At 36.7% G+C, this 20,281-nt stretch overlaps 1 protein-coding gene across 1 annotated transcript in view; it reads right to left on the bottom strand.

Annotated features, from left to right (window-relative positions):
- Window positions 1-1,771: 1,771 nt before the first annotated feature.
- LOC141488830 (tripartite motif-containing protein 49D-like) overlaps window positions 1,772-20,281 on the bottom strand; it is a 21,065-nt gene continuing 2,555 nt past the window's right edge. Inside the window, exons 2-8 of the mRNA XM_074189220.1 lie at window positions 13,714-13,773; window positions 7,491-7,830; window positions 7,077-7,184; window positions 4,847-5,149; window positions 4,119-4,156; window positions 3,932-4,023; window positions 1,772-1,885 (exon numbers count right to left, since the gene is read on the bottom strand). Coding sequence (XP_074045321.1) covers window positions 1,824-1,885; window positions 3,932-4,023; window positions 4,119-4,156; window positions 4,847-5,149; window positions 7,077-7,184; window positions 7,491-7,830; window positions 13,714-13,724 — 954 coding nt within the window. The 5' untranslated portion in view covers window positions 13,725-13,773 and the 3' untranslated portion in view covers window positions 1,772-1,823. The remainder of the gene's footprint in view (window positions 1,886-3,931; window positions 4,024-4,118; window positions 4,157-4,846; window positions 5,150-7,076; window positions 7,185-7,490; window positions 7,831-13,713; window positions 13,774-20,281) is intronic.

Genomic DNA, 20,281 nt, shown 5'->3' with positions numbered 1-20,281 from the left:
GAACCAGTGCAATTCTTAATTTTACCTCATTTTTCAAGAATATGGAAACCAGATGAGTTTTCTCTCCCAGTGAACAACACTGATAAGGGATATAATAATGTATTCATGAAGTTTTATTGAAGGCCATTCTCACCATTTGTGTATAAGGATGTTTTTATGAGGAAATTTTATGGAAGGCCATCCCTCATAATAAGTATAGATTAAACTAAGGCAAAATTCAAATTTGTTCATATAGATACAACAGAAATTGATTGGTGGATTAACATAAGGGGGTCCTTCTCATGTTGATAAAAGGAATTACGGGAATAGAGAAATATTGTAATTGTAAACAAATTTGTAATCTTTTTCTGCACTTTGATACTGGCCATGCACTCACCGGTGGGTCCATAGATGCTTGATCACACTTGTGTGATAATAAGTCAAATTAAACAAGTAAGGGACTCATCCTACAGCCATACCTTCTATAGTAATCTATCCTATACAAGACCCAGTTCCCTATTCCAGATCCTGAGGGGTAAGAATCTGGAGCATTTCTCACACTCTGTCATTGCCTCCTTACCTCTTTGACTTCGAATACCTAAGTTAATCAGACACTGGTTTAAGAACTTTGACTCTTTTGGGTTATAATAATTTCAATCTCGTATTTTCTTTTACAACATTGAGGGGAAACTAGCAAATCCTCTTACAACAAGATTATCAATATCTTTAAATGAGACACCTCTATCAGCAGAACTTTTCAAAACAATTGTGAGGTGACCTGGTGAGGTGGTTTTGGTGAAGACTGATGTCCTGCTTGTGGGCCTCTAAGTTTATTTCTTGAAATTTTCTTATGTGCAACTGTTCTAATCCACAGAACTTTTGTTTATAATTAGGTGAGTGTTTGTGTTATTGCTTGAGGTGCCCTACTCCATTTCAAACTTTATGCAGTCAAATCTTGGCCAAAGAAAAGAATTGAACTCTAAAGTTTGTGTCTAGGTTTCCAAGTCCAGCCTTGTCTTAAACCTGAACATGATGTGGATTAAAAGAGAAAGCTATAATACTAAATATGAAAGCTATTGTTTGTCCTTCATTTTTGAAGAAGACTGACATCAGGGAGGTGATGCCATGACAAGCCTGTGAATTAGATTTGAGTGAGGGGATGCTGTGCTAAGTCACCAGCCTCTCCTCCAGAGCCATCTGGGTCCAGATATGAATCAGGATGACTGAAAATGGCCATCAGGGTTGAGTGAATTACCCAAAGTCACACAGCTAGTTAAGTGATAAGTATCTGAAGCTGAATTTGAACTCTTGTCTTTCTGGCTCCAAGACCTCCAAATCTCTTCACTGATCTGATCCATCTAGTTGCATGAGAATGAGGTTATACAATATATATATATACATATATATGTATATATATATATGTATATATTATATATATGGTATTCAAAGAACAATCAAACCACCAGCAAGAAGCATCAAACCAAGAAAAAACAAGAGTCCAAAGCTTTGTAAAACTTCTAAGAGCAGAAGTCTCTTCTTTCAACAATTTGCTCTTGAAAGACCTTGAGAATAGCCAACACTGTAGCATTTATAATGAGATGAATGTTGAACTAACAATTACAGTAGAGGTTGTGAGGGAGGGCTGCTAGGAAAGAAAATTTCTTGATTTTCAGAGAAGAAAATCTATTCAAAGGTATAAATTATATCCATGAGGTTTTGGTTTTGCTTCTTTTGCAAAGAAATGAAACATTTCTGTTAAACACAGAATAAGTTACTTGACTGAACAATGAAATATTGTTTAGAACTTTGTTTTAATGTTACATCTTTCAAAACTTGGAAATGGCTTAGCCAGTAACCAGGTCATCTGGTCCCTCTTCCATCTCCTCAGGCCATAGAAATGCTATACCTAAAAATAAAATGAGAGTTTGATTAAAAATTGGAGTTGCAAAATAGTCAGGGGTCACAGGTTCATAATTTTAGCTCACTTTGAACACTTATTGCTGCTGACTGAAGGACTCTGGAATGGAACTTCCCTTTTGGACATATCTCCAATGGTCAAGTCCCTTCTGATAATCTAGAAGAGAAGTCTCATTCTGCCTTCATTTCAATTTTTGTATTAAAGTTCAGGCAAGAAAAATGAGGAAACATTAATTTACTTGACCAGATCACAGCAAGTCAAAGTCTTGAGGCTGAATTCGAACCCAGATCTTCCAGACTCCAAATCCAGTGCCCTACTCATTGTGTTACCTAACATAACAGATGACTTGCAATAGCATTAGCAACTTGTGTCAATCTTTGGATCAAAAGGGGTTTTTGGGAAACATAACCTAGATCCTCATTTAAGCATTAAAACAAATCTGTTCTAAAAACAAAAGGTCTGGTTTCTCATTCCTGCATGGTTGCGTTCAATCATTATATAGGTTTTCCACCAAGATCATTCCTCTTCCTAAGATTCTAATCAGGGATAAAATGACCCAAAAGAATGGCTGCCATCATGGTTTAAAGATCTCCATTCTCAGTTTTGTAAAAGATATTTTACTATCGAGGGGCCAGGTGGAACTAAGATATTTTCTGCCTGGACTCATAAGAAATCTTTTTGGCTTATCATTTCTAGATGTTTTCACCCTTCAAGAGTGAATGAAGAAGTCCTTTGGAAGGTCCAATGTCAAGCACCATGCTCAAACCCTCTAATCCTTTTAACTCATTAAACACCAAAGCAATCTATTTTTATAGGCCCTAGTTCTGCCCAAGCAAAATATCAACCCAGGGCCAGGAGTACTCAATAAGAGTGTCCTGGTTAATCTAATGCAGACCCACCAAGCAGAAAACTCACTGAATCTCCCTGAGTTTACTTCTTCCTTTCCCCTTCATTTTTTTCCTTATACCTTGGCATAAGGCATGTCTTACTCTATTGGAGGCATAATGTTCTAATTTCTGGAATATTACAGGCAAATGGGTCATCATTATGTCATTCTCTAGGTAAGGACTCAAGGGCATTAAGAGCCCAACAAGCAGAGAATTTCAGGACCACAGCTTCAACAGGTGTATGGTTAATACAATTTTTTTTAAGGTTTTTGCAAGGCAATGGGGTTAAGTGGCTTGCCAAGGCCACACACAGCTAGGTAAGTGTCTGAGGCTGGATTTGAACTCAGGCACTCCTGACTCCAGGGTCGGTGCTCTATCCACTGCACCACCTAGCCTACATTTTCCATGGTAAGGCCTTATAGTTTAGCTACAGAGAATTACTGACACTCAATTTGCCTTTAGTATACAGAAGAGGGGAGATGAGCAGGACTGATTTAAACAGCTTGAGCGTTTAAAAGAACTGCTGAATGTCCTTGACTGGTCCTGGCCAAATTCTCAAGGCCGTACTTGATTAACATTGCCTATCTTTTCAAGAACTAGCTATTCCTGAATGTAACCACCATAATTCTTGGGGTTTGGAGAGGGGTGACTCCCTCCTTGGACAGCCTGGAAAATTTGATTTTATTCCACAAAAAAAAGAAACCTTCTTTGTTCTCAAGCTATAGAAGATCTAATTAGACCCCAGCTTAATTGGACTTACACTCATGGAGAGGATGCTCTGCCTGGGGCCTTTCCAATAAGGATTGAAGGCTGTATCCCAGGGCTCCCCAGGCACTGTTGATTCAGATGTCGAAGCTCCCCTGATTTGGTGATATTTTCTTTTAAATCTATGTTTATGTAGGCTTTGCTCTTCTTTTTCATTATATTGGAACTTATTGGTTACTTTTGCTGTAAAACTGATTTATTTCTACCTGTTTTATAATCACTTTATTAAATATAGTCTTTAGTTTTGTTGGTGTGAATGTGTCATTTTGTAGGAGCCAATCAGAACCAAAATTCCTTAACTGAACAACAGGTAAGTTGCTGACCCCCAGAACTATGAAGAAAGATTAGATAGAAGATTCACGAACAAAAGGTTGGCACTTACTTTGGTAGATGTGAACAAATTGATCTGCTATTATGTTAAACATATTATCAAACCTTGGAATAAATGGTTGGAAAATCTGTTGTTTGTGAAACCTGCAAAGAGAAATCAGTTATGGACCTTAGTCAGCACAGAATGGCCCTCTATTGTACTTGCTTTGCAATTATCTACTCCCTAGACAGAGACATACCAATAAAATAACTCCTGGAAATATGTCTGGACTGATTCCTAGGGAGAAAAAAAGAAATCAGGTCAGTGAAGTTCATGAATCAATTCTACCAAATGTCCAAACATGAGTCCACAGAATTTCACCCCTTGCCACTCCAGTAGAACCCTCATTGCCCTTTTCTCTTATTTTGCTTATTCACTGAAATCAACTTGGAAAAGCAGGGGAAAAGGTAAAAATACTTTCTGCCTGCACCAGGTGGTGCTTGGGCAGTCTCTGGGGATGCCAGCAGAAAGTTGATTGAGCAAGGGTCTTCAAATGACCCAGTGAGGTATATTCTGTAACAGAGGAAAAAACAGTCAGAGGAAGAATTGACAATCATTAAAAGTCTCATTGGAATGAGCAGGCTTCTCCCTGAATACTTAAGAGTGCCTTTCACCCCAGCCTCTGCTGCCTGCCTGTGTGATAGAGCAAAGCTAGAGCACAAGACTCCTGATCATGGGCTTTTTGGAACCCTCTGCTCCCCACCAGCACAGATTCCTCCCCTGCTGCTCTGCTCTGAGATTATCTGAATGCAGATATTCTTGTGATTTCTCTTCTCCTTCTGTAGGAAGCATAAGGCATGTACAGTACAGTAGTAGACAAGAGAGTATCTCAAACAAAAAAAAATCTTGGGAAAGGGAAATGGAACATGCCAATTTCCTGTTCCCATATATATCCAACTGGTCCTGATGAAGTATCACTAGTCTCACCTGGAGTAGTTCCACATTGGGTTTCTTCATCATTTCTTCCAACTCTTTGATTTTATCTGTTAGACATCTGCTTTGTCTGGACATCATGGTCTCCCATTCCTTCCTTTGTTTCATTAGCATATATTCCTGTTTAGCCCCCAATAATAACATTTTCTGATAGACCTTCTTGAACATCTCTTTCTGCATCTCCACGGTGATTTTCTCATATGGTGCTGTTCTCGTTTTTGATTTCTCACTCTGTAGATATTCCTGTATTGCATGATTTCCTTTATAAAACATTTTCAAGGATGTATTTTTGTGTTCCTGTATAGAAGAATGCCAGTATATATATATATTATTTCCATATAAATTTATATATATTTAGTTATTGGATCACTTCAATAATTTTTATATATATAAACATTTATGTATTATTTTTAGTGACATGATGGCCTCATCAAATCTCTCTCTGCCTGCTCAGTGTGGGGTGATGTAAAGAACACTGGAATAAGTAGGACTTGAAAAATTTTAATTCTACCCAGCAATGTGTGGCCTTGGCCATATCACTAAACCTCTCTGGTTTCATTTTTCTTCTCTAAAATCAGAATAATGGGTATCTATAGCTGACATCCATATAAATTTTTCCCAACACCAACCCTTTGGGGGTTTTCCAGTTATGGAAGGAATCTGTTGTACATTGTCTTTCTTCTTATTTTGAAAGGAGAAATATCTTCCACTGAGACTAATTCAAGGTTTGACATTTACCATCATAGTTCATGATGAGACAATTGCTGACTTATTCTAAAGTTTCCCTCAACTTTCTTAAGCTCCATGAAATTATGAATTTAAACCTGATTGTGAATTCCTTGTCAGTTATATTTACTTGAGAAAGTGTTGTATATCGATGTGTTTAGAACTTGTTCAGTCTGTCCTCTCAAAATTCTTCCATGGCTTATGTTCTTTGAACTGTAATTAAACTAACATTTCTTTGCCAAGAATGAAGCTTTCAACATCCTATGTCCAGCCTATTTTCATAGAGGTTTCTTCCATCCATGTATTTAGCCTTTGGTTGCTATTTCTATATCTATATTTCAATCATTGGTTGCATTTTATTTGTATGAATCATTGATTGCATTTTCAACACCATTCTCTCAGTAGTCAACTCATCTTTACTGACTCTCATAAACTTCACTTGTACCACTCATTCTATTAGTTTAGGCTTATTTATGTCAATAATGAATTAGAAGTAAAACACCATGGAAAAATCACTTTTTCTTCAAGCCCATTTGTTTTTATGTTTTGCAGAATTCAGCATAGTAGTCTCTGAATAACAAAGGTATCACCCAATAAACTATAGCATTGATAGAATTCTGTCTATATGAAAGAAAAATGACCTAGAATTCCTTGGTCTTACTAATCCAAGACAACCAGGTTCTGGGACAATGCTGACCCTTTCAGGTTATTTGTAACATGCTTAATAAATGAATGCAATGTGTTAATGCACTTATATTTATAAGAATTTCCTGCCTAGAAATCTCAATTATTATAAAAAATTTCCTGCTGGAGTACTGTAATTTGGATCTTTTGAACACTGTGACAACATATCTATGTCACTGAATTGGTCAAGATAAACCTGAAATGCTTTAAAAATGAGCTTGTTGGGGCAGCTAGGTGACACAGTGGATAGAGGCCCCAACCTGGAGTCAGGAGGACCTGAGTTCAAATCTGATTACCTGATTGTGTGACCTTGGGCAAGTCACTTAACTCTACTGCCTTGCAAAAACCAAAAAATTAAAATTAAAATAAAAAAATGAGCTTGTCATTGCCATTATTAATGATGAGGATTCTGTATCCCAACTACTTTTCCAAGGACACTTTGCTAACAGGTCACATTTTATTAACAAAGGTCCTCACTTCTTAACTAACTCTTTCTAGAGGATCCTGTCTGCTGATACCCTGCCTCCCTGCTTTGGTTTTGAGGAGGAGTCTAAAACTGGGCATTACAGATTAGAGAAAGCAGCTTCAGCAGTTTAATACACAACTTTTGATTGCAGATCTGGAGGTATTGGCTTGATTCAAAGTTTCTCTATTCCTTAGTGCCTAGAATTTGGAAATGTGACACAAGTATCTTTGAGTCCCAATATTCTTAACTAGGAGATATGGCTAATAACTTTGGGATAATTGTTATAAAATGCATCTCAGATTAGGAGGTAACAAAATGTTATTGGGGGAGACAAAGTCAGATACTTACAGTCCACATCTTAGCCCTTGATACAGAATTCTTTTTCTCTTGACTAAGAATGGTCTTAATTTTTTTTATACCATGATACATAGTGTACAGCATTTCCTTGATCTTCTCCTGTAAGTGCAACATGAAATAACACTGTTAAAATGTGTTTGCTCTAGGATGAGGTCATGCAATGTAAAGGGCTGAGAAGCTCAAGAGACCTCAAAAATAATACTATCCAATTCATCAATATGGGAGAGTTACAGTAGGAAGGAGGTACTGTTTTACCTTTTCTGGTAGATAGCTGTGGGTTTTCATAGGGATAATAGCTCTATGGGATAGACTAATATGAAATGATCAAAATAGGCATGGAGGGATCACTACTAAGGAATGCTTCAAAGCAGGTAGGACATTCCTTAAAACTCTTGTAGGACTCACCCTGCACTTCAGAGCAGCCACTGCAACTGGCCAGTGTATGTGGTGCTCATGATCTACCTTAGAACAAGTCTCACAGAGTAGCATTTTGAAGTCTTCACAGAACAGTTTGTGGTCTTCTCTGTGTGTCTCACAGACACTTTCTCCTTCAGGATACATGACAATTTTAGCCTGATGAGCTCTCAGCTGGGAGTATTTCCAGCATGGAGGGCAGCATGAATAGCGAACTTTTTTCTTGAAACAAGTTGAACAAATAGGATGTCCACATTCTGCGATGATTTGTTTGCTCCAGGAGGAGCAGAAATAACAGTAAGACCAAAATCTCACTTCCTGTTCCAAAATCCTAAGGAGAGACAATGAAACAGGATAAGAATGTTTTTCACTCACCATTGTTTTTGGTTTAAAATAAACAATGCTGAAATAGCATAGCAGGCAAAGTAACAATCAATGATTATCCTCCCACCACTACACCCATCCCCCATGATCCTGGAGCAAACTGTTCTGAAAATATAAAAATTATCAAGACAAAGAGTGTTCATAACTAAAGTTCCCATTCTAATCACAATTATAAAATACATAGCATTAAGATATTTCCTATACACCAACCTGTTTGATGCAATCAAAATACTGTCTTTTGATTACCTAAAAACAATAAAACTTCCTGGACACACCCTCTAGCAAACATTAGTATCTATTAGACTGTGATTGTAAGGAGAAGAGAGACAGGATCTGAGAATGACAAAGGCAATGTACGGTGCAGAGTGCTGGAATGATCATAGATCATCCTCTCTAAACTAAATATTCATATTCAACCAAAGTGGTGGCCAAGACAAAATGAATACTAGAAGAATTAATGTAAAGAGATTAGAGTGTCTCTGGGGGAAGACTGAGTCAATACATAGTTGGTAACAGTGGAGCAGAAAAAGAATGGACAGCTTTCAGAGATCTCGTGTTCAGCACTGCCTTTGCTCATCTGGGCCAGAACACTTGCAAATACTAAGACTGGTTTGATGAAAATGATAGGGAAATACAGAAGTTGCTAAATGAAAAAACAAACAAACAAACCCCAGAACTCTACAGATTTTACCAGCAGAATAGTTCATCCATTCCTAAGAAGGCAGTATTTAATCCCATCAAAAGTAAAGTCTACAAGAAGCTTAGAGAAATGCAGGACTCTTGGCTCAGTAAGAAGGCAGATGAAACAATTTTATGTAAACAGTAAAAACCAAAATGCTTTTATTACACCACTACTCAGTGCTGATGAATCCATATTGGAACATGATCTTAGAGAGATGGGCTGAACACTTCCATAGTGTTCTTAAGAGACCATCATCATCATCAATCAATGTAGAAGCCATTGACAGTTTGCCTCATGTTGAAGTCAGTCCCTAGTTCCTTTCAAGTGGCAAAGCACCTGGTACTGATTCTATTCCAGCTGAGATATTCAAGGTGGGGAGAGGTCCATTGCTCATCCAAAAACTGACTGAAATTTTCTGGGCTATATGACATGAAGAGGTTATTCCTCCAGGAATTTAAAAATGCTTCCATCATCTTTCTCTATAAAGGTAAAGTGAATAGATTGTCCTGTGACAATCACAGGGGTATTTTAGTCATTGCTGGTAAGATTCTTGCCAGATTCCTTCTCAGTAGGCTGATCCTTCACCTTGAAGATAGTCACCTCCCTGAGAGCCAGTGTAGCTCCAGAAAGGGTAGAGGAACAGTCAATATAGTGTTTGCTGCCTGACAACTCCAGGAAAAATGCCAGGAACAGAACAGAGGTCTGTATACAACATTTGTAGATCTGACCAAGGCCTTTGACACCGTCAGTCATGAGGGTTTATGGAAATTCCAAATTTCCACAAAATTTGGTTGCCTGGAGAAGTTCATCATTATTGTACATGAATTTTATGATGGCATGCATGCCCACGTTCTGGATAGTGGACGATGCTCTCAACATTTCCCAGTCATCAGTGGAGTAAAAAAAAAAATGTGTCCTTGCTCCCATATTTTTTTAGCATGTTTTCGGCCATGTTATCAAACACCTTCACTGAATTGAAATCTGCCTCAGCTGATTAACCCTGGGCAAATCATTGAACCCTATTTGCCTCACTTTCCTCATCTGTAAAATGAGATTTAGAAGAAAGTACAAACCACCTTGGTATCTTTCTCAAGAAAAAGCCAAGGTGTCATGAAGAGTCAGGCATGAATAAAGTCCTTTAGTTTTTCATTAGATCAGATTTTCACTTAATATTCCTGGTTTTTACAATAAAACAGCAGTACATTAAAGAGAAAGTCACCCAGAAATTGGGAGTCAGTATGTCAATGTTGCAATCCCAGTTCAGTCACTTCCTATGTGAGTGGTCAAGTCACTTCAAATTTCTCTTGGCTTCAGTATGGCTATCCGTAGAATGAGGTGGTCAGGAGATTACATCTTTGATCTTTGATAATAAACTTTTCGAGAAAAGCTTACCTTTCATTTAGTCCCTGATAGCTGTCCCTCAGAAGATTAGCAAGGGGAAACATCTTGATTCAAAGCAGGTATACTAAGTCTGAGATGGATCTGTCTGAGCTTTTATAGTTTCTTTGTACTTCCCCACCCTCCTTATTGCCCTATCACCGTAGAGTGAACCACCCAGTTAAACCTATTGTAAAACACAAGTAGTCTGTTCCCTACTGATGTAGTCAAACGTTTGAATTCTATTCCTCTCCCATACCTCTCAGTCCTAGATTTCAATTTACCCTTCAGCCACTGAAGGAATCAGAGTTCTCACAAAAATCACCCAACCAATCAATCAACATTTATTAAGTGCTTACTAAGTTGTCAGGCTTTCTGAAAAGCCCTGGGGTACACAACCAAGACAAAAAACAGGATTCTACCCCTTAAGCAACATTCCAATGGGACACAAACTCTGAAAACAAGTTTGTAATTTAAAAATATTTTAGGATAAATACTAGAGCTTGGTTTAGCATCAAAAATGACAATCATCCAAAGACTCCTTGACCATCTTTGTGGTCTTAAGTTTTTGTCTTGTCATGGGACATTGATGACTCAGGAGAGTAAAAAAAGGCTTAAATTTTAGTTCCCAGGTAACTGTAAAAGTTCATAGATTACAATAAAAAGTTCACAAGTTGTTACAAAAAGTTCACAGGTTAAGGTTCTTTGGAGAAGCAGGGAGATCATGAGCTTCAGTGGAAATAGTGGAGTTAAACAAAGAAGAAATAGCCCACAAGCTAAGCTGTTGAGAACAGCAGAATCAGGTAAGAAAGAAAAAGGAAGGGGAAAGGATATAGCGGCATGGTGAAGGGGGTGGGAGAGTTTGGGGGAATCTCACTTCTCAGAGCAGGCTGCCCTCCAAAGGAAGGTGAACCATCAGGATATAAGCAATAAGGGAAGGAAAGCTTGTTGTTATTAGTAGAAGCTAAGGAAAAGAAAGACTAAAGTGAAGGCATGACTCCACCCATCCCTAAGCAGAGAAACAAGCTAAGGGTAGATATAAATCACCATGAGAGGTTGAACAGTATATGAGAAAGAGAAGAGTAGCCACAAGGGAAATTGCACTCCCTAAAGAGTGGATTTCTCCAAAGCCAGCAGAAGATAAGTAGTAAGGGAAAAAGGGGTGTGAGAGGTTATATGGGGAATGGCACTCCTTCAGAGCAGGAATAAATAGTAAAGAAGGGTTAGGGGCAAGGGATCAAGCTCTCCCAGAGTGGGCTAGCTTCAAAGGAAGAGAAAGACCTCAACTGAGGAGTGAGTGAACTTCTTAAGGATATTAAATGGAGAAATAGGGAGATTTTGCAACCTTGTCTCCTATTGACTTACTGCTTGAATTGTAGGGATTTACCATAAAAAGAAAAAGCTGGAACATGTTTTAATATGATTTATTTATTTTATTAAATATTCACCAGTTGCATTTTGATATGGGTTGGCCATAATCTGAAATGTTGCAAACACTTGTTAGCCATGTATTTGACACTTCTGTTCTGCACTATACTACCTCAGGGGGATATCACTCAACACATAAAGCAAGAAAAATAGTTTCTGTTTGAACATATACTACAATAACAGCTTAAAATGCTTTGAAATATTAAAAAATCTATGAAGAATTTAATAATCTTAGTTCATTAGATGAATTATGTGAAAACAGTTATTCAAATTTTTTATAGAAAAAATACTTGAATAATAATTTATAAATTGCTATTTTATTTTATTTTTCCAGTTACATGCTTTGGTAGTTTTTCAACATTCATCCATTTGTAGATTTATAAGTTACACATTTTTCTACCACCCTCCCTTTCCTCTTCCCTCCCCCTGGCCAAAGAACAGTCTGATAAAAGTTGTACATGTACATTTCTGTTTAATATATTTACCTATTAGACATTTTCTGTAAGAGAAATTGGGGAAGGGGGCAGCTAGGTTGCATAATGAATAGAGCACTGGAGTCAAGAGAATCTGAGTTCAAATCCAGACTCAAACACTTAATAATTACCTAGCTATGTGACCTTGGACAAGTCACTTAATCCCATCGCCTTGAAAAACAAAAACAAAAAATTGGGATTAAGGGAAACCATGAGATATTTTGCCTTCTCTTTTATCAATCCCTTCTTCCCTTTACTTTCCCTTCTTCCCCTACCCCCCCAACCTCCACTCCATATTTCCCTGTAATATCAGGTAGATTTTTTTTAATCCAATTGAGAATGTATATAATTTTCTCTTTGGGTCAAATATGTTGAGAGTATGATTTACTCAGTCTTCACATCCTCATTTCTTTAAACTAGATCTTAGCACTTCTTCATGGTATTATTTATCCTCTAATGCTTAGCCTTTTCCAAATATAATTCTTCTTTTCATAAATTTATTTTAACCCTATCTTGTACTTACAGCCCCTCTATCAAAATATACTCCTTTTGTCTGTTCTAAAAGACGTACCTTTGTCAAGAGTTGATTGATAAACAATACTGTCTCATAGTCACTGTCAAAGTACACTTCCTTCTACTTGTCCCATTAGAAAGACATTTCTAAAGAATCATAAATCACATCAAATTATAGCCAATTTATACCACACCCTCTTTTCAAGTACCCTCCTTGGATACACAGATCTCATGATCCAAAGCATCATGCAAAATCAAATCATTTCATGAACCATTTATATCACTCCTCCAAACACATTCTCTCCAATTGTAGCCAAAGTGTCAAGCAAAGCAAACTTACTTCATGATCTTTTCATGTCCATTATCTCTAAGTACACTCTCTCCTTCCATCACTAGTGTACTCCCATCATAGCACTACAACTCTCCCCACAAAAGTTGAATAATAATTTCTAAATAATTTTATCAAACATCTGAGAAAAAGTATAATTTTTTAAAAAAGTATTATAACAAATTCTCTGATCATTTTGAATTTGAAAGTTATAAAGGACCTTAGTAGTCATCAAGACCAACCCAAAAGGAATGTCCACTTGATACATGGTTAGAATAAATAATTCCTAAAAATTCTGTTTTGTGTTATCTTGTTGCAAACAGGAATGGCATGTTCTAGTATACAACTCTCACATAATATTTGTCTGTCTTCTGTGTTCTTGAATAGAACAAATATCAGTGTACAAAGAAACAAGAAAAGGCAGAAATTATTAAGGGAAATATTATCTGTGGTTCCTTGATTTCTTCTCCATTGTTATCCAGCAATTACACCCATGCTGAGATTCAATCTACTGAAAAATCTCAACTCTTCCCCCCCCCCCACTTCCCTTACTCTTATTACAGATATTCCATCCTCTGCCAAGGTGTATAACTTCAGTCATGCTCAGGTGTTGGCCACTCCTTTGCCCCTGCCCCTGACTCCTCTCTGCACAGATGATGAGTTAGGTCCCCTTAAAAGCTTTGCTCACTCTCTGTCCCACCCAGCTGTGAATATGAAGCAGTCCTATCTTTTCTTAAAAACTCACTTTCTACCTTGTTGCCTCCTTAAAGAACTCTGCAAATTAACTTGCAACTTCTTTTTGAAATAGTCTATGAATTAAAATTCACGACCTTTCTTACACTTCTGGATTAGAGAACTTAGTGATTTTTTTCACTTATAAATGAATACCGCGTGGTCCCCCCAGTGTTATGAATCTCCTAGACATCCATCAACAAGAGAAAAACCAAGAATCTTGAAAAGTTCTGTAAAATAAACTCTAGTAGCAGAAAATGCATTTAAAAGTTGTTCCAGCTATTTTTTTTTACTCACATTTCATTCATATTGGATCCTCTCTCAGATTTGGTCAGGTTAAATGTTCCATATTCTTCCCTAAGAAAATGACCAGATGCTGAATGAGATGAGCAGAAACAGAAGAACATTGTACACAATAACAGCAACGTGGTAGTGATGATCAATCTTAATGGACTTGCTCATTTCATCAGTGTAACAATCAGGTACAATTTTAGGGTATCTGGGTACAAATGGAGAATACCATCTGTATCCAAAGAAAGAATTATGGAGTTTAAGTAAAGACCAAAGACTATTACCTTTAATTTTTTAAAAAAAGGTATTATTATGTAATTTTGCTCTCTCTCTTATATTTTATTTTTTTTCCTTAAGGATATGATTTCTCTCCCAACACATTCAGTTTTGATCATTGTATAGCATGTAAACAATGTAAAGGCTATCAGACTGCTTTCTGTGGGGGGTAGGGAAAGGGAAGCAAGATTAGGTGAAAAATTGTAAAATTAAAAAAACAAAATAAATTAGTTTCTCTAGGGGAAAAAAAAGGAAAATAATTGGAAATCCTGAAAATATTGTCTGGTCTTCCCAGGTTCAAAGAGCTTGAGTGAGATAGGATGAAATAGGTAGAGACAAGGCAGAGAACTAGAAGGGAATAGACTCATTCATACCTAGGAAGAGCTCCTTTTTCCTTAGAAAGTCAAAAGAGAAACAATTTTTAAAAACTAGTTTTTCTGAGAAAGGACTCATTTCTAAAACATGGAGAGAACTGAGTTAAATTTATAAAAAATAAGCCCCTTTTCAATTGACAGATGGATGGGGCAATTTTCAGGTGATGAAATCAAAGCTATCTATAGTCACATGAAAATTTGCTCTAAATGATTACTTATTAGAGAAATACAAATTAAAGCATTGCTGAGGTACCACCTCACACCTTTCAGACTGGCCAATATGACCAGAAAGGACAATGATCAATGTTGGAAGGGGAGCAGGAAATCTGGGACACTATTACATTATTGGTGGAGCTCTGAACTCATGTCCAAAGGCCAATAAAAATGTGCATACCCTTTGATCCAGTAATACCACTACTGGGTCTATACCTGAAGAGATCATGAAAAAGGGTAAAAACCCCACATGCACAAAAATATTCATAGAAGCCTTGTTTATAGAGACAAAGAATTGGAAATTGAAGGGATGTCCATCAATTGGGGAATGGATGAACAAGTTGTGGCATATGTAATGGAACACTTTTGTTCTATTAGAAATCAGGAGGGATGAGATTTCAGAAAAGCCTGGAAAGAAAGACTTGCATGAATTGATTCTGAGTGAAATAAGCAGAACCAGAAGAACATTGTACACAACGATTATTTTGCTATCCTTATTATTTTCTTTCTTCCTTAAGGACAAGTTTTTTCCTCTCAATACATTCGATTTTAATCTATGCATAGTGTGGAAACAGATGTAAAAACTATATGACTTCCTTTTGTTGGGGGAAAGGGGGAGGGGAAAAATTGTAAAATTCAAAACCTTGCGAAAAATGATTGGTAGAAACTACAGTTGTATATAACTGGAAAACAAAAAAATATTTATATTAAAAAATCAACAGTGAACCCATAATGCAATGATTGTATGCGGATTGCATAAACTAAGGTCACAACAGGCATCAATCTTGAATTATCTGACCACTGTGAATAAAAGTAATGACACTGCAGCTGTTTCAAATAAGCCAAAGAGAAGATTTCTTGCTAGACAATGGAACCAAGGGAACAGATCAATTAGCAGTTTGGCCAACTGAATGAACAAAGGGTAGCCAGGAAGATGAGCAATTCCAAGCTGATATACAGATATGAGCAGCTCCTCTGGGAGGGAGGGTGAGGTGGGTAGGAGGGAGGATTTGTGGCAACCCTGTCCCAAATCTGTCCATCAAGGGGGCAGCTAGGTGGCACAGTGGATAGAACACCAGCCCTGGGCTCAGGAGGACCTGAGTTCAAATCCAACCTCAGACACTTAATAATTACCTAGTTGTGTGACCTTCGGCAAGTCACTTAACTCTATTGCCTTGCAAAAAAAAAACCCAAACCAAACCAAATCTGTCCATCAGGGTGAAGCAGTCAATCATACACATGTGATAGAATCAAATACAACAAATAAAATGTAAAGGTTTGATTAATTAAAACTGAAAACAAAGACAATATTAATACATGTAGGATAAGAGTGGAAGTAAAATTTTTCTAAAAAGGGTTTGCTATTTAAGAAATCTGTATATCTATCTACTTATCTATTTATAACTAGTAACCATTTTCTAACTGATAAATGGTTGAAGGACATTAACAAAGAGTTCTCAAAAGAACTTCCCCTCACAAAAGAGAAGATCAAATAGGCTATGAATGAAAGGATAGGATATTATCTGAATTCAGCCATTAAGGGATGAGAAACCAGACCTTATGCTGACAAACCAGATTTGTTTTAATGCTTAAATCAGGACCTAGGTTATATTGTTTAGAAACTCCTTTTGATCTTAAGGTTGACACAAGTTTTTTTTTTTTTATTGCTATTGTAATTCATCTATTGTCATTACAAACCAGGTGACACAGCAGGACAGTAGGTTTGAGCCCAGAGTTCAAATCCAACCTCAGACACTCACTAAGTGTGTAACTCTGGTCAAGTCAATTAATTTGTTTTCCTCAGGATTTTTTGCTTGAACTTTTATAAGAAGATTGAAATGAAGGAAGATTCTGAAACCTTTCTCCTTTTCTACTAAGTATCTGAAGGGAACTGGTCATTGGCCCCAGATATATGCAGAGGTGAAGTTCCATTTCAGAGTTCTTCAGTCAGCTATATTATAATCTTCTGAACCCTGCTTATTTTGCCACTTAAATTTTTAATCCTTTTCTCACTTTATTTTTAAATATTTATTTTTTTATTTATTTAAATATTTAAATATTCTATTTCAATGGTTTGGAAAAATGGAAGAGTATATGCTCTTCCAAATGACCTGGTTGAGGCAAAAAACTTAAAATGGTCATGAAAGTTTTTGCAATTCTTATGGGAAAGGAGATGAAGAAATTATAAGACCAAGTAGAATTTGACTTGGAGGTTAAATCACTTTATTTTAATGCCTCAACACTTGACACCCTTTTCAAGACCCAAGAAGCATGTGTAGTTGGCCAAATCAAGCCACAGGTTTTTTTTTTCCTAGTGCAAAAAAATTTATTTGTTGTTTTATTTATAGAAGTATTTTATCATAAGAAAATAAAAAAAACCCAAGCACCAGGTGAGTTGGACCAAAATGATCACAGTTAAGAATCATTCCAAGTCTATTATTCTATTCAGTTATTTCAGAAAGATGTTTGTCATCTACCTGTAGATCTTCCCTCCTCTTTTAAGGAAATCTCTACAAACTATTTTTAACATTTCTAATTTCCAGTTCCCAATCTGGGAAATATACTTCTTGGATGTTCTGATGTCATTTTAATTTCTGATTCTGCCCTCAAACTGAATTGCTACTTAGTTATTACAGCAAGGCAGCTCAAGGGTTGGAACTTAAGGTTGTCTACAAACAGATAATTCACATATCTGATTGCTTGGGCAACATAAATTTCTACGGCAGGAATATTCCTCAATACAAACTTAGATGACTCCAATTTTGTTTCTGAAGATATTTTAATTGGGAGAATAAGGAAAGTCCTATCTTAGGAAAACTTAATAAAATGTTCTTATAGTTTGACCTAAGCTTAAGGAATGCCCTCCTTTTTCCAGATTTCTAACATTTGTTTCATTCGATCAATGGTGACTGTGAGTTCATCTTTTTCATTGTTAAATGCTTCCTGTTTTTCTAGGAAATGAACTCTTTCCTCTTCATCTATCTTCAATTTCACTTCCAATACCTGTAATTCTTCCATCCTCTTTGTAGCTATCTGATTAAAATACTTCAGTTGAGCTTTTACTTTTTCGAAGACCAACAGAAGACTCCATTTCCCCTTTCATTGTTTCTTGCCAGTTTCTCTGGGTCAATATTGTCATTCTCCAAAATTGCCAGTAGTTATCCTAAGATTTCTCCAGCAATTTCCACCTTCAACTCTTCTTGATTTTCAGTTAGCTTCAGGGGCAACTTTGAATTGCAGACCTTGTGGAGTTTCTACTTCTTTAGATCTCTGGGGTATCTGACTGTTGCTGGCTGACTGTCACCCAATGCTGCCGAAGGGGCCCAGCTGGTGATCATAGATCTGGCAGTGCTGGCTCTAGAAGAGAGGGGTGGAGCCCCAGATGCTTAGCTGCTCTCATGAGACCAGGTCCCCAACTCCCAGTCTGGATATACTCTCCATCACTGCACAGACTCTGTCTCCCAAGCCAGTTTTAAGAAATGTAATATTTGGGTGGCTAGGTGGTGCAGTGCATAGAACACTGGCCCTGGAGTCAGGAGTGCCTGAGTTAAAATCTGACCTCAGACACTTAATAATTACGTAGCTGTGTGGCCTTGGGCAAGCCACTTAACCCCATTTGCCTTGCAAAAAAAATGTAATATTTAAACAAGGTTCTAAGTAGCATTTAGTTATTGAGTCAAGTAACCTTACCTGGATTTAACAGAAATGTGCTTTATTTCTTTGTAAAAAGAAAGAAGTAAACCTAAAACTTCATACACATAATTATACTCTTGAATATATGTATTTGCTTCCTTTGAAAATTCAGAAATGTTATTTTCTAAGTCTTCCCTCACTACTTCCACTTTAATTATTAGCCCAATATAAATTCAACAGTATTGTTATTCTTGGTATAGTCTTTCAAATTCAGTTACATAGATTTTTTCTTTTCAAAGTGATGATGGAAGAAGAGAAAAAAGTAATTTTTTTTCAACTCAGGAAAGTCTGTCACTTGTGTATGCAAAGCCTTTGGTCCCTGTGAGGTCTGTGTTTGATGCTCATTACTGGTTCTTCTTCTTTCTAATAAGCCAAAACTTTTTGGACAAGGTACCAGACAAATTAAAGATTCTAGATTTTCCTTAAGTGCAATTCTGACCATGCCATCCCATTCCTCATAAATTCCAGTATTTCCCTATTAACTCATGTCAAATATGAACTCATCTATATATTTTAAATTCTTCAAAATATGACTCCATAGAATCTTTTAAGTCTTACAATGTAGAGATGAGGAAAAGGAATATGGAAGAAGCCCATATGATTTTATTGCAAAGTTCTCAAAAGTGAATACTATCATGGGTTAAATGCTGGTAGTTAATTAAAACTACAGTAAAATTAGCTAATTTTCTGAATATCTCAAAGATCCCTAACTTCAGCTTCTCCAAATTCCTTCATCCCTTCAATTAATTCCACAAGAGAAGGAAGCAAGACTGATAAAGTTGAGGTAAAGTTAAATGTTCCCCAAATATGTTAAAACAAGTTTTAACATTCATTTTTTAAACTTTGAAGTCCTAATTCTCTCCCTTCTTCCCAGCACACTCCCTGCCTCATTGAGAAAGTAAATTTGTAGATACAGGTTAAAAATATGTAGTAATGCAAAACATTACCATTATAGTCATTTTGTGACTAGGTGGCGCAGTGAATAGAGCATGGATCCTGGAGTCAGGAGAACCTGAGTTCAAATTCAGCCTCAGACACTTAATAATTACCTAGCTGTGTGGCCTTAGGCAAGCCACTTAACCCCATTGCCTTGCAAAAAAAAAACTTAAAAAAAAAAAAGAAACTGAAAGCAAACATACCCACCCCATCAAAAAAAAGAAACCACAAGAAAAATAAAGTATGCTTCAATTTGAATGGCAGCCCCTCAATTTCTAGTTTCATGCCACCAGAAAAGAGCTGCTATAAATATCCTTAAACATATAAGAAAACTTCCTGTTTTTCCACCTCTTCTGGAATATAGACCTAGTATAGTTCCCCATGTATAAAACACACCTTAATTTGGGGGTCTGAAATTTGAAAAAAAAAAGTATTACATAAGTTATTGAACTCAAGTCTTATTCATCATGAAATTCGAGGACCTTCTGCTCATAACTTTCAGGCATCTTTTGGGCAAATCTGGTGTGTGGACACATGCTTAGTCCATTATGCTTCATAAATCTAAAGCACTATTCATGTCTTCCTTTGAAATCAGTGGCTTCTTTTTCAGCAGCATCTTTGTGGACACAGGAATTCTAGTGGCCCTTTGTTCTTCAATCCATCTCTTAAATTCCCTTTCTTAACTCAGACCATTTTGCTGACTTGCCTCTCTCATGCTTGTCTTCTGCCAGGGTGTTTTCAGTAGGGTTTCTTTCTGTAGCCAGTTTCAGATTGTTTTCTTGGTTGGAGAACACTAAACTTCTGTTTAGCTGCACAATTTCCATTCACTTTTGTAAAATGGATCACTTTTAACTTGAATTCAGCACTGTACAAAAATCTTTCCTGAGCCATTTCTGGGCAGAATGTGGCAAAACATAACCTAATGCAAATAAAAAATCTGCAATCACTGTATAAGATGCTCCTAGTTTTTAGATCCCAAATTTTTCAAAAAATGGTGTGTTTCATACATGGGGAAATACACTATTTGTGGCATTGCTTCATCCAAGTCTGGGCATGACTATATAGCCCTTTGGAAATAGCTC

This window comes from Macrotis lagotis, chromosome 1 (assembly GCF_037893015.1).
Source record: "Macrotis lagotis isolate mMagLag1 chromosome 1, bilby.v1.9.chrom.fasta, whole genome shotgun sequence".
NCBI lineage: Eukaryota > Metazoa > Chordata > Mammalia > Peramelemorphia > Peramelidae > Macrotis > Macrotis lagotis.
This window is presented reverse-complemented; position numbering and strand designations above follow the sequence as displayed.